Source organism: Amblyraja radiata, chromosome 28 (assembly GCF_010909765.2).
Source record: "Amblyraja radiata isolate CabotCenter1 chromosome 28, sAmbRad1.1.pri, whole genome shotgun sequence".
NCBI classification, from domain to species: Eukaryota; Metazoa; Chordata; class Chondrichthyes; order Rajiformes; family Rajidae; genus Amblyraja; species Amblyraja radiata.
Window position 1 is genome coordinate 16,791,073 of NC_045983.1, and position 17,596 is coordinate 16,808,668.

The 17,596-nt window shown below is 41.0% G+C and overlaps 1 protein-coding gene across 6 annotated transcripts in view; it reads right to left on the reverse strand.

The window, feature by feature from the left end:
• Positions 1-539: 539 nt before the first annotated feature.
• The window catches only part of zzef1 (zinc finger ZZ-type and EF-hand domain containing 1), a 143,504-nt gene continuing 126,447 nt past the window's right edge, over positions 540-17,596 (reverse strand). For all 6 annotated transcript variants that reach the window (XM_033045933.1, XM_033045935.1, XM_033045932.1 and 3 more), the window contains 3 exons: positions 7,541-7,691; positions 3,362-3,433; positions 540-2,371 (listed from right to left, as the gene is read on the reverse strand). In XM_033045933.1, coding sequence (XP_032901824.1) covers positions 2,270-2,371; positions 3,362-3,433; positions 7,541-7,691 — 325 coding nt within the window. In that variant the 3' untranslated portion in view covers positions 540-2,269. The remainder of the gene's footprint in view (positions 2,372-3,361; positions 3,434-7,540; positions 7,692-17,596) is intronic.

Sequence of the window (17,596 nt, forward strand, 5' to 3'; positions counted from 1 at the left end):
CATCAAATGCGGACGAACACACCAAACAAAATGTAGATATGATCATGTCAAAAGGCAACACAAATGTAGAATGCTCAGTGAGACTTATTGAGACTTCATCGTGGCAATTTACTCTTTACTAACAGAAGTCTCCCATTACTTCCTGCTCACCCCATTACGTTGCACAATACTTGCCAGAGGGAACAAAAGGCAGCTAGGTCCCACATTGTAGTAAGCGATAGGGGCAAAATTAGGCCATTCGGCCCATCGAATCTACTCCGCCAGCCGATCATGGCTGATCTATCTCTCCCTCCTCACCCCATTCTCCTGCCTTCTCCCCAAAACCCCTGACACCCGTACTAATCACGAATCTATCTATCTCTGCAATTGACTTGGCCTCCATAGCCTTCTGTGGCAATGGATTCCAACAATTACTTACCATGATCATCAATGTATCCAGGGCTGAATATAACCAGTTCAAACTCCCATCTCCAACCCGACAACTGAAAATGCATCGGAGAATCCGCAAGTAGCGCTAAAGTACTGAGGAATTTGAACAATTAACTTTTAAAGAAGGGATTTTATTAACTATTATGCATTTTAAAGGTATGATACATTGATGAGTTAATTCATTCATTGGATGCTGAAGTTTTAGGACAATAACAGATGATAGTTGGAAAAATGCATATATTTTCAAATGATGTTAACAGCTACAGGTGAGTAACACACAGATCACAAATCACAGAACACAGGTCATTTAACCCCTCGCCTATTTATTCCACTCCTTTTGTCCCATTCTGCCACAAATTCCTAATTCGTATTCAAATGGTGCCATCTCTCTCCTGCTCGGCAAGCCAAATTGTTCCGCTACTTTAACATGTCGTTTTGATCTCTCCTCCACTATCCCATAGCCTGAACATACTTCCAACAACGGAATATTTACTTCCCAGCCCTTTCCTGGCTGAAGCCCAAATCTCTGTCTACATCACCTCCCCTCAAATCAGGTTATTTTTAAAAATTCATTAACAGCTTCCACGTTTGCCCACGAGTACATCAATACACACCCGGCCCCACATTCCTCCTTTCTTCTCATTTCTATCCTAATTCTCTCCTCTCTTCCTTATAATAAAGCTCCAAACTTTGGAAAGTTATTGCACATCCGCCAAGATGCAGCGCGGTTCCACAGTGTCTTGTACCACAAGCTACCTCCAACCTTAACCGTTAAAAAAACAGATTAATTGCACATGTCTTCGTTTCTATTTTATTGAACATTACCAAGTTGGCATATTATTTAAAAGAGCTCAGCAAATATTACAACTGAGGGAATATTTTAAACATGTCCATTATTTTCAACTGCATAATTCATACCCGCATCACATAATATCAACAGCATTATACATTCAAGATTCTATGCAGCATTGGAGGAGGGGGAAGGTCAGAGGAGGAAGATTGACGCAAAGAAACCCTCTCTTGCTTCAGAACAGTACAATGTTAGAAATGGCACTATATGCTAGGACTAACTTAAATAAAATATGTTCCAATAATTGGATGAAAATTACACTTCCTGTGTGACGGACAACAAATGTCCGGCAGGTGTTCTTTATGAATATATTTTTGTGGAAGGCGTTTAGAATTGGGAGGGGGAAAGAGTGGTGAACAGTCAGGGTCTTGAGAACTTGTTAAGATGTAACGCAGATTATTTCACTAGGTGAAAACATGGCCTTTCCAAGTTACAATTAACTGCTGCCAGATTCTCAAATGATGCATTAAGTAAACACAAGCTGGTCAAGATTTCTATCTCGGTAAACAATAAAAAAAAATTACCTTCATAAAAAGGATCACTTTCTTAATATTGAAATATCCAACCTACCAAAAGCAAAATCAACAACTCCAGTGCCAGAAATAAATGATCAACTCCACGCAAATATTCAATTGTAGGGAACCTGTTAATACCGTGAAGGGTGTGTGTGGAAAAGTTGACCTCATCTTTACTTTCTGCCCAGCTCCTGCTGTGGAAGAAACGTTTGGTTCAATGAGTGATCCCAAACCATCAGGGTGGTAAGATAAACTCAAGTTGGATTTTCCGTCAACGTGGAACCCAATGTGCTCTGAAAGGGGGTCTTGTCACAGTGCAGAGGAGAAAGAGAGGAGAGACAGTGAAGGAGAATGAACCTTAGAAAGTGCAGGTTTGAGTACATCCGACAGTCACTGCTGTGTGATGCGATTCATGGGATGACTCTGCTCGTCTTAGTTCCATTAGCTTGGTGGTCTGAAGGTACCATGAGCTTCCTTAAGCCGGCTTGGTTTGAGACGTTCCCTGTTCACTCAGGAGGCGGGTGGCTTTATTCTGATGGTTAATTGCGAGACTGATCGCAGCAACATTCTTCAGTCCCTGAAAGACAACCAACATTTTTTAATTTGGGAGCATTTCAATGGCACAAATAAACCCACGTGTGCAGCCATGTATCAGCCAGGATTGCAGGGTGAAGGGGTCATGTGGCTGGCAGATCACAATTGCTCCCATGTTTACATCCGCTAGCTACCTGCTGCAAACCATTTTAATAGTCTACAGCAATTCCAAAGTCACCAAATGATCCAAAGAATTACACATTCCAGTGTCGATGGGCACGCATAGATTATAGCCTACAGCTTTTCGGCGACAGATTTGTTCCTCCAAATCTCATTGACAACTCGTTGGCCTGCAGTATAACCCATCAAAATGATCGGCCCTTTCTAATTACCACTCATATAATAACATCATATGCTGATCCTCCAGGATTACTCACAGTGTAGTGCATTAATGTTCTCCCTGTTATTATGGACATCAATCAATCTTTACATCAATAAAGCTTAAACTGTCAAAACATAACCCACATCAAAGCATTTAGCAGCTTTAATGATATGAGAAGGTGATGGAACATGGCTCGTTGGCAGAATTAAGGAAGCTGGTGTTTTCGAGATGCAAGAAAACAATGGGTCCTTCTTGAGTTTGAAGACAACTGAACACAGAGACTTCCTTGCAGGCAAACTATCACGGGAAAGATATGTCTCTATTCACCACTTCCTTGTCCTCCTGCCACACCCATTCCATAGCATTTACACCCAAGCTGGATTTTCAACTTGCTTTGAATAATCAATAGTCTTGTCTTGGAAGTCTGCCATCTGGGACCACTACACTTTGACAGCCTAGAAGAGTTGCACTTTCATCCCTCTTGAATCATTCAATTTGTACGACTCAGGATGGAAAGGGAAAAGGACTATAGCAAGGCAGAATCTCCAAACCAGTAGCAAAATATGATTAGCTTCAGTGTAACAGGTTGAAGCTGGGCTTTAGTTATATTTCTATATTCACAAACCATGTTCATTTGCAAGAGGTACTCACCTGCACAACACAGTGGTGTATGTGATCTTCTGTGGTTAAGGCCAAAAAGTAGTCGTGCAGCACCCCAAGTTCCTGCAACCAATTAGACACCTTTGTTAGTCTGTCCTACTACACACCGACTACTATCCAATGACAAGCCAATTCTTCCACAGTGAAATCTAGACATTCTTTGTGAAGGGTTTGGATGTGATCGATATAGAGATGCTGTTTACTTGTGGATTAGTTAAAGATCGAGTAAGTCAACCAGAGTGTACAGCGTCAGAATAAAAGGACATACCATTAGAATGGAGATAAGGAGAAATTTATTTCGTCAGAGGGTGATGAATTTGTGGAATTCATTGCCGCAGAAGGCTGCAGAGGCCAAATCATTGCGTATGTTTAGATTGATAGGTTCTTGATTAGTAACTGTGTCAAAGGTTACGGGGATAAGGTAGGAGGACAAGGTTTAGAGGGGAAAATAGATCAACCAAGATCGAGGTCTTATGAGAAAAATATTAGAAAATCACAAATATCAGATATTAAGGAATACATCTTTACTTAAGTAATGGTTAAAAATCGAAGACGTTCTCCAAGGACCCTCCAAGGAACCTACTATCCCGACATGAAAATATTCAATTCCTGGGCCCAAATCCCAGAACTTATTACCACAAAACAGACGGAATGCCTCCATGAAAGGAACTGCAGTAATTCAAGGAGGCAGCTCATCAAGAGCGAGTCAGAGCAACAAAGTTTAATTGTTATATGTACTGAAAATGGAACAATGAAATTCTTACCTGCAGCAGCATACTCATATAAACATAGTACTCACAAATAACATAGTTCAAAAGTTCAATAAATTAATAAAAAACAGCAGCAATTGCAGATACGCAACAATTCCTGACCTTGATGGCTACCGCCACAGCCTTAAATGTATAAAGGAAGAACACTTCCCACCTCTCAGTAGAAGAGAAGTTGGGGCAGGAAAAAGCATGCCATTTCATCTGGGCAGTCTTGCACTTAATCAAACAGCATTCCAAAGGCTTTTCAATTAAAGTTGGGGTTAGCTCATGGCAAATCAAGGCAATGCTAAACTGCATCCATTACAGTGCCCTCCATAATGTTTGGGACAAAGACCCATCATTTATTTATTTGCCTCTGTACTCCACAATTTGAGATTTGTAATAGAAGAATATATGAGGTGGTATGCTTTAGATTTCAGGAAGTTCCTTCTCTCCTCCATACTTTGCTCTTCCCATCACTCTGATAAGTTAATCTTCGTCTCATCTGTCCACAAGACCTTTTTCCAGAACTGTGGTTGCTCTTTTAAGTACTTGTTGGCAAACTGTAACCTAGCCATCCTATTTTTGCAGCCAACCAGTGGTTATCAAGATCATTAACCAGTCATTGACAAATCCACACCTGACTCCTGAAGAGTGCTTCTGATCTGTCGGACAGGTGTTTGGGGACTTTTCTTTATTATAGAGAGAAATCTTCTGTCATCAGCTGTGGAGGTCTAAGCTCACCAGTGCTCTCTTTCTTCTTAATAATGTTCTAAACATTTGATTTTGGTAAGCCTAAGGTTTGTCTGATGTCTCTAACAGTTTTATTCTTGTTTCTCCGTCTCATAATGGCTTCTTTGATTTTCATTGGTACAACTTTGGTCCTCATGTTGATAAACAGCAGTAAAAGTTTCCAAAGGTGATGGAAAGACTGGAGGAAAGACTGTGTGCTGAAAGCTCTCTTATACCCGCATTAAAGAGGCAATTAAACACACCTGAGCAATTACAAACACCTGTGAAGCCATGTGTCCCAAACATTATAATGCCCTGAAATGGGGTGGACTATGTATAAACACAGCTGTAATTTCTACATGGTGAAACCAAAATGTATAAAAATGGCCTTTATTAAAATCTGGCAATGTGCACTTCAACCACATGTGATTTTTCTATTACAAATCTCACACTGTGAAGTATAGAGGCAAATAAATAAATGTTGGGTCTTTGTCCCAAACATTATGGAGGGCACTGTATATTCAAATTACTCAGACAATGGAAGCTCTGTGAACTTTGCAACCAATATCAACTTTGCTGGACTTTAAAGGTACAAATGCAAGCTTGTCGCAAGCTGAAAAAGCAAGCTGGTGTTTTCAAGACACCTCCACAATAAGGAGCTAAGTGCATTTGGTTAGAACTGGGAAGGGCTTTAAATGGTTTACCATTACACTAACAACTTTATTAGAACAAGGTTTGAGCAGAAAACCTACCATTTGAAGCCACCTGCCCAATACACTGTTGCATCTCCTCTGTGGCAGAGAGATATAGAAATTTCTGTTGCACTCAAACTGATTTGTTCCAGACTGGATTGCATTCACTTCTTTTGATCAGAAATTATGGGGTTCAAAACTTTACCACAGAAAGGCAGTAATACATCTGCTTTCTTAGTTAAAATTATTTCCTCTTTCCAACTTGCGTTGAAATATTGAAAAAAAATCATGTTAACATTTACTGAGAAAAGAATATGGAGTACATAAATCAGTGAACACAGACTATATTAGTCTGCAAATTAACTTTGTAATTATACTGATGTCCCAATTAATTTTTTGCCTTTATATTAGCTGTCACACTCCCTGCAAGCACAGTGGCAGTGGAGTCTGCACATTCACAAGCAATGTGTCAGAGTCTTAATTTCTGCATTCCTCAACAAAGAAGCAAGGAGTGGTATTCTGTGGGGAGTGGTGTTGTACAGGGAGTGGTGCTGTATAGGGAGTGGCAACAGATTAGGTAGAGGAATTCAGTCAAGCTGGACATTTGTTGTTAATAAAAATAAAAGGATTTCCTCTGTTTGCGAGTCAGAACATAAAAAATAAGTAGACAATTTGATGCTTTGTGCTTATCCTATCCTTCAGTAAGATCATGCCTAATCTTTTACCTCAGCACTACCTAAACTCCTGCACTAACTCCTGATTATCTTAATATATAAAAATCTATCAACCTCTGCCATGAATGTACACAGCTTGTAAGCCTCCGCAGCCCGCCAAACATCCAGCATTGACTGGGTGAAGAAGGGCTATATATCAAGGAACACCCTGCTCCAAATTGTGGCGGAAGCGGAAAGTGCTAAATGTTTGAAGGCCAACTGGATCTCCCGGTTGTGAACCACTTTAACTCCCCTTCCTATCCTGACCTTTCAGTCCTGGACCTCCTTCATTGCCAGAGTGAGGACACATGCAAATTGGAGGAGCAGTATCTCATATTTTGCTTGGGGAGCAACCCGCCTCCACTACAATCAATCCAAAGAACAGTCCCGATCTGAAAAGCACCTATCTATTTTTTCCAGAGATGCTGCCTGATTCGCTGAGTTACACCGACTGGCATTTTGTGTCCAGCTTTGGTATAATCCAACATCTGCAATTCCTTTATATTACAAAAATAAAATAAACATTTTGGAAGAGGGCAGGAGAACACACATGCTTTAAGGAGTCTTGTGTTGAAAATTGAAGGGTGATGGGATGCACATGGATATACATGGAATGGAGGAATATGGATCATGTGCCAGCGGAGATTAGTTTAACCTGGCATCGTGGTTGGCACCACAGAAGGGTCATGACTATTGTGGATCCTAGGGCCTGTTACTGTACTGCACTGCTTTATGGAAAGATTAACATCTCAGGTAATAACAGAGCGCACCAATGCAGCACCATTGCTGTGCAGTCTATATTTATGTTTCAAATCATTGCCAATACACTGTCCATTCCAAATACATGGGTAACAACTATGTGTGTAGATTCAATGCCACACACATTTGAAAAGCTCTGGCAAATGTCCACAGCAATTACATTTCGACAGCATGACAACCCCAAGATTACCTGCACTTAAATTTTCCAATGTGAAATCTTATCAAATATATTTAGACTGGTTAATGCAGTACACAGAAGCAGAATTATTCAGCATGACAATAAAAGCAATTGGAGAAAAATGGGGGAGGATGGTAGAATAGAGAAGAATAACAAGACAAAAGCCTATTACATTATGCTCTGACAATTAGCACTCCATAACTGGCCAGTACTGCACTGTGATGAGATTTTGTGATGACCTTATCAGAGAAATAAATTCCAGATTAATCCAATACCAGTTTTACATATTCAAAATATTCAGAAGAGCAACACACAGTTTATAATTCAATCCAACTTCTGAGTATTACCGTGGCCTGTTTTTCTGCAATGTAGAACAGCTCAGTCAAGGCTCGTTGTAGAGGTGGAAGAATAAATACTCCAGTCTGGTCCTGTTGTGTATTATTTTCCATCTTGGTGAAGAGCTGCCAGAGTGGCCTCAACATAGTAAGGTCGCAGCCACTGGGGAAAAAAGAAATTAGTATCAGTTAGGGCACTCCTCAAAAGATCACATTTTGCCAGATTGATGAAACTGTCTGGCTGGGTTTGTAATACACATTTTGAACTGCCCCAGACAGAGATCAGATAAAGGCAAGGCCACACACCCGTCTAAATTTAAGAGCTTGTCCTCGTTCTTCAGGGAACGGGGATTCCCCTCCGCCACCATAGATGAGGCTCACACCAGGGTCTCATCCATACCCCGTAACACTGCTCTCTCTCCCCATCCCCGCACTCGCAACAAGGGCAGAGTCCCTCTGGTCCTCACCTTTCACCCCACCAGCTGGCAAATACAACACATAATCCTCCGCCATTTCCAACGTGACCCCACCACTCGCCACATCTTCCCATCTCCCCCCATGTCTGCCTTCCGCAAAGACCGCTCCCATCGCAACTCCCTCGTCAATTCTTCCCTTCCCTCCCGCACCACCCCCTCCCCGGGCACTTTCCGTTGCAACCGCAAGAAATGCAACACCTGTCCCTTCACCTCCCCCCTCGACTCCATTCAAGGACCCAAGCAGTCGTTCCAGGTGCGACAAAGGTTCACCTGTATCTCCTCCAACCTCATCTACTGCATCCGCTGCTCTAGATGTCAGTTGATTTACATCGGGGAGACTAAGCGTAGGTTGGGCAATCGTTTCGCCGAACACCTCCGCTCAGTCCGCAATAACCTACCTGAACTCCCGGTGGCTCAGCACTTCAACTCCCCCTCCCATTCCCAATCCGATCTCTCTGTCCTGGGTCTCCTCCATTGCCAGAGTGAGCAACAGCGGAAATTGGAGGAACAGCACCTCATATTCCGTCTGGGGACCTTGCGTCCGGATGGCATTAACATTGAATTCTCCCAATTTTGCTAGCCCTTGCTGTCTCATCCCCTTCCTTAACCCTCTAGCTGTCTCCTCCCACCCTCCCATCCGCCCGCCCTCGGGCTCCTCCTCCTCCTCCCCTTTTCCTTCCTTCTCCCCCCCACCCCCCATCAGTCTGAAGAAAGGTTTCGGCCCGAAACGTCGCCTATTTCCTTCGCTCCATAGATGCTGCTGCACCCGCTGAGTTTCCCCAGCAATTTTGTGTACCTTCGATCTTCCAGCATCTGCAGTTCCTTTTGAACAAATTTAAGAGCTAACTTGTTCTCTATTAGGAAGTGGAAATTCTCACCCACCATCAAGAGAGCAACATGTATATCATGCTGCTGAAGGGTGGCATTGCCTTTACACTGATTTCATTTGTATTAAATCCTATCCAGAAAATCGCTTTGTAAGTGTCATATCCTAAAAACCTATGCGTGAAGTTGGCTGAGGATCTATCCATGATCTTCCTCCGATTTAACATCTTTCATTCTGTCCCTCAAGGTCGTTACCCAAAACTAACTTGGGTTCCAGTGCAGGCTGGTAACACCCAAGAGACAAGGAACTGCAGATGCTGGAATCTTGAGCAAAGTGCCAGAGGAACACAGCTGGTCAGGAAACCTCTGGGGATGGGATGGACAGGTGACGGTTTGGGATGGGATTCTTCTTCAGACTCAGATGTTGGTAGAGGATTAATAGGGAAGATGAGTGAATGTTAGATCTATCAAAAGATGTTTGAAGATGGCTGGGAAGGAATCAGCCATGGTGCAGATGTGGTGTGGCACCGTCATCCCACTTGAACCCTTGAACAGAAAAGGTTTCAGAAGGAGTTGCTTCAAAGGCTAGGTTACAAAATGATGCAATCCAATATTAAACAGCAGATTTCTAAATCAATGCCTGAATGAAACTTCCAGGGCATCAACCGGCTGTAATCTATGTCAAGATTTAGGAGTGGCTCTATTGTTTTGTTCAAATAATGGAGACAGTTCTGTACCATAAATTAAGAAACTGGATTTTAATTTTTCTGTCTCCAACGATGAAAAATTGGAAGAAAAACAATTGTTGTTGAAATCCCAAAGTATAATGTTGTTGTGTTGCAGTTATTTGCATAATCACATTATATTTTTGAAAAGCATTTTTATTTGCATTTAGCAATACTTGAATTCCAAAGAGTGTATCAACTGTTCCATCCAATCTCCAGTACTTATTGAGCATCAATAATTTAATCTCTATCCCTGGTCAATATCAAATAACCCAAGGCATATCCTCCGAGCTATCTTCCCTCTTAGCAATGGTTCATTCCTTCTTGTAAGTTAGACAGCAGAGATGCCAAATCATCTGTATTCTATGAGCTTCGTACAGCGCATCCAAAAGGTCAAGTGCTCTCCAAGCTGCTCACTTTATCTGTAGTGTTTCCAACCTAAATCCTTTTTTTAATCCATTGACATATTGACTTCCATCCTATTGCTTCCAACTCCAAACAGAACCTTCACATCTCCATTAATAAGGCTGCTGTCAAGAATATTAGATTCTGCTTCCACATCAAACACCCTTTGCCAAAATAAGTCTATGAACACTGCTCCCATATCCGTAAAGCTCCAAAGAGGGAGTACAGAGAAGGTTCACCAGACTAATTTCCTGGGATGTCAGGACTTTCATATGAAGAAAGACTGGATAGACTTGGCTTGTGCTCGCTAGAATTTAGAAGATTGAGGGGGGATCTTATAGAAAGCTACAAAATTCTTAAGGGGTTGGACAGGCTAGATGCAGGAAGATTGTTCCCGATGTTGGGGAAGTCCAGAACAAGGGGTCACAGTTTAAGGATAAGGGGAAAATCTTTTAGGACCGAGATGAGGAAAACATTTTTCACACAGAGAGTGGTGAATCTCTGGAATTCTCTGCCACAGAAGGTAGTTGAGGCCAGTTCATTGGCTATATTTGATGTTAGATGTGGCCGTTGTGGCTAAAGGGATCAGGGGGTATGGAGAGCAGGTACAGGATACTGAGTTGGATGATCAGCCATGATCATATTGAATGGTGGTGCAGTCTCGAAGGGCCGAATGGCCTACTCCTGCACCTATTTTCTATGTTTCTATGTTTCTAAAGGCTATTCCAATATGGTTTCTGTCATAGCTAAGTGGGTAGAGCTCTTGCCTGCGAGTTAAACACTGAGATTACTCCGCTGCAAAGATTATTTTTTTTTAACCACAATTTATTTTCCTCCAGTTCAGTTGCCATTCCAGTCTAGTGATAAAAAAAAGATGTTGTCCTTTGGCTGACACATTTTAATCAAAATTCTGTTTGCTCTCTCAAGTATATAAAAAAAGATCAACATTATTGAACAGAGATTAACTGGTCATTTTCATGTTACTATGTAGGAGTTTACTGTGCACCAACTGGTTGATGTCTTTCCCATCTTACAGCAAGCAGCTAACATGCATAACATACTAACTTGGCGGTGTAGTGCTTTGGGGACGCGCTGAGATCATGAAAGCTGCAATATAAATGCAAGGATGTCTTTTTCTTTTACATTTCTGGAGCAGGCAATAGGAAAAAATACCAGTGATATGACAAGCAATTCATTCCTCGCTTCTGCTTTATCTCTACCACAACTGTTATTTATTAATTTTAAACCAATGATTTTCTGAACTCTTGCTGGTTCCTCCACACACTCTTCCAGTGATGAAATCAAGGCCAGAGCTTTCTGTGTTATTTTATACTTACCAACGAGCATGAAATGCAGTTCGACTAAAAAGGGAAGAACGTGAGTTCAGCAAACACAATGATGAACTAGGTCTGCATGCGATAAGATCTAGAAATAAATTCAAAGTATGAAGCCTATTTGGAAGCAGAGCAAGGAGACTATGGGTGTATTCATTAAGCTTGAAAAGTTACCAAATAATCTCCTATTGGTTTGAATTATGGTAATTTTGAAACACTGCAAGTATGTTGAAATTCAATTTCTGAAAATGTCAAGAATGAACTAACTTTTTAAGGAATTTAAAGTTTATTTTTTGAGTAACTTCCCTAGTTCCAAATTGAAATGCATGCAAGAGTAAAGAAAACACACTTCTTTCATCGTGATCCAGAGCTGTAAACCACAGCTCTCACTCCCTTTTAAAATAAAACCTTCACAGCAAAGAATATGGTGAGCGTCATGAAAACCACAAAAGCACCCATGAATAACCCATTACTGTAATCAAGGCAACGGCATTAAGATAAATACACGTATTCTGAAAACAAGGTGCAGAAACAAGAAACTGCAGATGCCGGTTAATACACAAAAGAACGCAAAGTGCTGTAGTAACTCAGCAAGTCAGGCAGCATCTCTGCAGAATATGGGTGTTCTCCAGAGATGCTGCCTGACCTGCTGAGTTACTCCAGCACTTTGTGTCCTTTTATTCTGAAAACAAGCCTATTTCCACCTCCACCAACCTTCCAAAAGATTTCTGCAGAACCAAGTGACACTCTCATACTGAAGCCCATCATTTTATCCTCTAACCCTTTTACTCCAATACAAAGAAACCTTTGCACTTTTGTGCTTGAAACAAGCATTATTTGTAAAAATGAAGAAACAAAGATGCACATGCTGGTTTACACCAAAGATAGGCACAAAGTGTTGGAGTAATTCAGTGGGGCAGGCAGCATCTCTGGAGAAAAAGGATAGATGACATTTTGGGTCGGGACCCTTCTTCAGTCACCTATCCTTTTCCTCCAGAGGTGCTGCTTGACCCCGCTGAGTACTTTGTGTCTACCTTCAACTTTATTTGCAACCTAGCTTCAGTGAATGAAATCAGTCCCATCATCAAGTCTCCTTACAATGAGATTTATCCAAAAATCTTAATAACTAGACTGATGCCGTCATACTTTAGTAATTGTGATGGCCTGATAAAGGTCAGCATTTAAATTATGCAAACTCAATTCTGTAATGTCCAACTGTTAGAGAAACAATCATGCACACTGCCAACATTGACAGGGATCACACAGTGCCCTCCATAATGTTTGGGACAAAGACCCATCATTTATTTATTTGCCTCTGTATTCCACAATTTGAGATTTGTAATAGAAAAAAATCACATGTGGTTAAAGTGCACATTGTCATATTTTAATAAAGGCCATTTTTATGGATGCATTGGTGATCATTTTCCAATGTTCTATAGATTCGGGATCAGTTCCTGTGGTTTGGAGGGAAGCTAATGTTATCCCACATTTTAAGAAAGGCGGGAGAAAGAAAACAGGGAATTATAGACCAGTTACCCTGACATCGGTGGTTGGGAAGGTGCTGGAGTCAATTGCCTCTCTGCCACAGAATGTAGTTGAGGCCAGTTCATTAACAATGTGAGGACCAAAGTTGTGTCAATGAAAGCGAAACAACCCATTATGAGACTGAGAAACATGAATAAAACTGTTAGAGACATCACCCAAACCTTAGGCTTACCAAAATCAACTGTTTGGAACATCATTAAGAAGTAAGAGTGAGCACTGGTGAGCTTACTAATCGCAAAGGGACTGGCAGGCCAAGGAGGACCTCCACAGCTGATGACAGAATAATTCTCTCTTTAATAAAGAAAAATCCCCAAACACCTGTCCGACAGATCAGAAACACTCAACAGGATTCAGGTGTGGATTTGTCAATGACCACTGTTCACAGAAGACTTCATGAACAGAAATAGAGAGGCTACACGGCAAGATGCAAACCACTGGTTAGCCGCAAAAATAGAATGGCCAGGTTACAATTTGCCAAGAAGTACTTAAAAGAGCAACCACAGTTCTGGAAAAGGTCCTGTGGACAGATGATACGAAGATTAACGTATCAGAGTGATGGCAAGAGCAAAGTATGGAGGAGAGAAGGAACTGTCCAAGATCCAAAGCATACCACCTCATCTGTGAAACACGGTGGTGGGGGTGTTATGGCCTGGGCATGTATAGCTGCTGAAGGTACTGGCTCACTTATCTTCATTGATGATACAACTGCTGATGGTAGTAGCATAATGAATTCTGAAGTGCATAGACACATCCTATCTACTCAAGTTCAAACACATGCCTCAAAACTCATTGGCCGGCGGTTCATTCTACAGCAAGATAATGATCCCAAACATACTGCTAAAGCAACAAAGGAGTTTTTCAAAGCTAAAAAATGGTCAATTCTTCAGTGACCAAGTCAATCACCTGATCTGAACCCAATTGAGCATGCCTTTTATATGTTGAAGAGAAAACTGAAGGTGACTAGCCCCCAAAACAAGCATAAGCTAAAGATGGCTGCAATGCAGGCCTGGCAGAGTATCACCAGAGAAGACAGCCAGCAACTGGTGATGCCCATGAATTGCAGACTTCAAGCAGACATTGCATGCAAAGGATATGCATCAAAATACTAAACATAACTACTTTCATTTACATGACTTTGCTGTGTCCCAAACATTATGGTGCCCTGAAATGGGGGGACTATGTATAAACACTGCTGTAATTTCTACATAGTGAAACCAAAATGTATAAAAATGGCCTTTATTAGAATCTGACAATGTGCACTTGAACCACATGTGGTTTTTTTCTATTACATATCTGAAATTGTGGAGTGCAGAGGCAAATAAATAAATGACGGGTCTTTGTCCCAAACATTATGGAGGGCACTATATTTCATTCTAACTCTAAAGAGCCAATCAAACTTCATCAGATGGTGACATTCACTGCTCCAATAACAGGATACAAAATGACAACATGAAAAATGCTCCTCAAACATCTATGACTGATTTGATTACAAGCAACCACACTGCTCTGCTCGGATTCTGTCGATAATGGCTCAAAGGAAATTAGATTTGGACAGATACATTGATAGGAAATCACCGTAGATGGGACATCTTGGTTGCATGGAAAAGTTGGACTGAAAGGCTTGTTACTGTGCTGTATGATTATAAATGAGATCTCTACAGCTGTAGTTCTTGACAGTGTAGTGGGAAATTGTGGGGATGAGGCAGGGATTGGAAAGGCCACTGATAAGAGAGTGGGAGAAGACAGAAAGCTTTCACGACAGAGTGGGGGCGAGAGGGAAAGGGAGGCTCTGTAGCCTCGGGGAGGAGAGGTGAATGGGGTGGGAGTAGAAAACAGTTGCTTCTGGAAAACCCTATTTTGTAACTAGTTTCAAAAATGACTGTTTACTTTGGACCTAGCTGAGATGTGGTCGATTCTGACATAAATATTTCATTTCAATAAATGTAATTATGGAAAATACAAAACAAAATTGGATATCAAAATGTAGCCAGTGCTATGTGTAAGAGATTTGGGCAGGAGAGATGCGTAGGCAAACATATCTGGTTATCAGGTTCACATCTTCATGCTCACGAACTGGTTGGCACAGGAATCATTGCCTATTAATCGCCACCCCATCGCACACGTGAGTTCAGTTTTGGCTGGAAACACTTGCTTAAACATCCAAGTTGTCAAATAAAAAATCAATAGAGGAATTTACAAATGATTTAATGGTCTGGTCCGTGTGAATGAGATAACCAACTGCACTGGGGCTCTCCCTTTGCTGTTCTTAAGCAAATATGAAACAGAAAATGGAATGCCTTCTTTTCATCAAAACATTTTGTTGTACAGGGCATTTTATAATAAGTGCCACACTTTCTTCTGATTTAGAGAATATGTACTTCCTTGGTCGCTTCAAGGATTTGGAAGTTTACGCACGCAATAAACATATGTGGTAAAATGCAAAGGTGAAAAAGGACATCGAACAGTAAAGGGCCCTTTGGCTCACAATACCTGTGCCAAATGGTGTTATGTAAAACTCTACCTGCACGTGGTCCATATCCCTTTATTCCCCATATATTTTTGTGCCTATCTAAAAGCTTTTTAAATGCCACTATTGTGGCTGCCTTTGTCACAACTCCTCACAGTTCCAAGCACCCATCAGTCTCTATATAAAAAACTTGCCCTGCACATATATTAAACATCCTCCTCTAATCTTAAAGTTATGTTCTCTATAATCTTTGACTTCAAAAGAAGGTTCTGACTATCTATCCGATCCATGCCTCATAATTTTATATACATTTTTCAGGTCTCCGCTCATCCTCCGATTCTCTTGAGAAGTTTATCCAACCTGCCCTTCAGCCTCTAATCCAGCCTATATTCTGGTAAAGTTTATCTGCACCCTTTCCAAAGCACCCACCTACTTCCTGTAATGGGGCCACCAGAACTGCATATAATATTCCAAAAGCGTCCTTACTAAAATCCTATGAAGTTGCAATATGACTTCCTGATTTTTATACTCAATGCCCAGACCCATGAAGGCAAGCATACCATGAACCTCCCTTACCATTTCTTCTACCTATTTTGCCACTTTCAGGGAGCTATGGACTTACGATTGTTAAATAGTCCATGGAAACTATGTTGGAAGCCAAAAATAGGCTCGATTTCCACCCCCCTAATGAATCGCTGTAGCGTGGCATAAAACAAACAAGCCTCGTATTGGCCATTGTTGAACAAATGCCACCCAAATCCAATGTTAAATATGTAATTCAACATTAGCTCCCTGCTAATTATTTTACCAGAGCCACGTTCTGGTGGTTTCATTATCACTCCACTTGAGCTTCCAAACTCGATGTGTTGCCATTATGGTACAGCAGGAGTGCTACACGATCAGTAACAATATTAGGTAGAAACAAGCAGCAGATGCTGGTTTATACTAAAGATAGAAATAAAATGCTGGAGTAACTCAGCGGGTCAGGTAGGATCTCCGGAGCAAAATGATAGGTGACGATGCGGGTCAGGACACTTCTTCAGACCAAAGCTCATTTGCACAATTAAGTAGATATAAAAGATAACATCGCACTACTCTAAGAAATCCAGGAAATGTTCTGAAGCCCTGGGCAACATTTCTCCTTTGAGCAGTCTCAAAAAAAAAACATAAAATGGAACAATTGGTTAGTTTACTTCTTGCTTTTGAAATACTGATCCCAAGAATACAAACAGAAAATGTTTTCCAGCATTTGCAGTCTTTATTTTCAATTACTGTTCCTGGGAAGGGATTCGAGAGACTGCGGGCACTGGAATCTGGAGCAAAATCAAATTGTTGGAGGAATTCAGAGGGTCAGCAAGCATCTGGTGAGGCAGAGGTGGGATCAATGTTTTGGGTGGAGAATTTCTCCTGCATTTTCTTCTGATATTCTTCAGAAATGTTTGATTTTGCAATATGACTAGGCTTCAAAAGCACTGCACTGGCATCAAAGCAATCTGATGTTAGTGAAAATATCTGTTATAGAGCTACTGAAAGCACCAGTCATCGTGATTGCTCAACTCCATGCACAGCAAATGTCACCTTCTGCTTTTTAAATCAGGTACTTTTCCCACTTGTTGTGATCAAAGTTTAAAGCTTTCACATTCCTTTTCGCAATATTTTTTAAATGGAGGCTCAGCTGTAAGTTGGACTACCTCTCAGTCACAACTAATGGTTCTGGACATAATAATAACCTTAAATTTCTACTGACTAAATAAAACGTTCATTCTTCTTATTGTCCAGATGATTCACAGCAATTATTCATCATTGCAAATGCAGCACACATTAATTTCATAGCATAAACAGGGTCAGAGCATCAAGTAGATTTTTAAATTATGCTAATCCTTAATTTATAAACTTTCCACTGCACAACCTCTTGAAAATGTTCAACTTGCAAGACCTTCACAGTCTTAGCAACCTTACACATTCCATACAACAACCCAATTCTTCAATTGCTGCTTCTAACTGCTCCAACACCAGTACATTCTAAATGCTGGTCATCATGTGGAAAGAACCACCTCCTGAAATCAGTCATAATGCTAGTTCACAGAAGTAAAAAAAAAAAATTTAGTTTGTTTCTCTAAGTTTTATGCCCAAAGTGCACTGACCTAAGCATTGTAGTTTGGGCATAACATTCACGATGTGGGTCTGCCTATGTCACCCATACCACCTCTCCTTCCTTCAGCTCTCTTGGTTACTTGATTACTAAATATTCTATGGCTTGATAGATTTATATGGAGAACAGAAAGACTGAA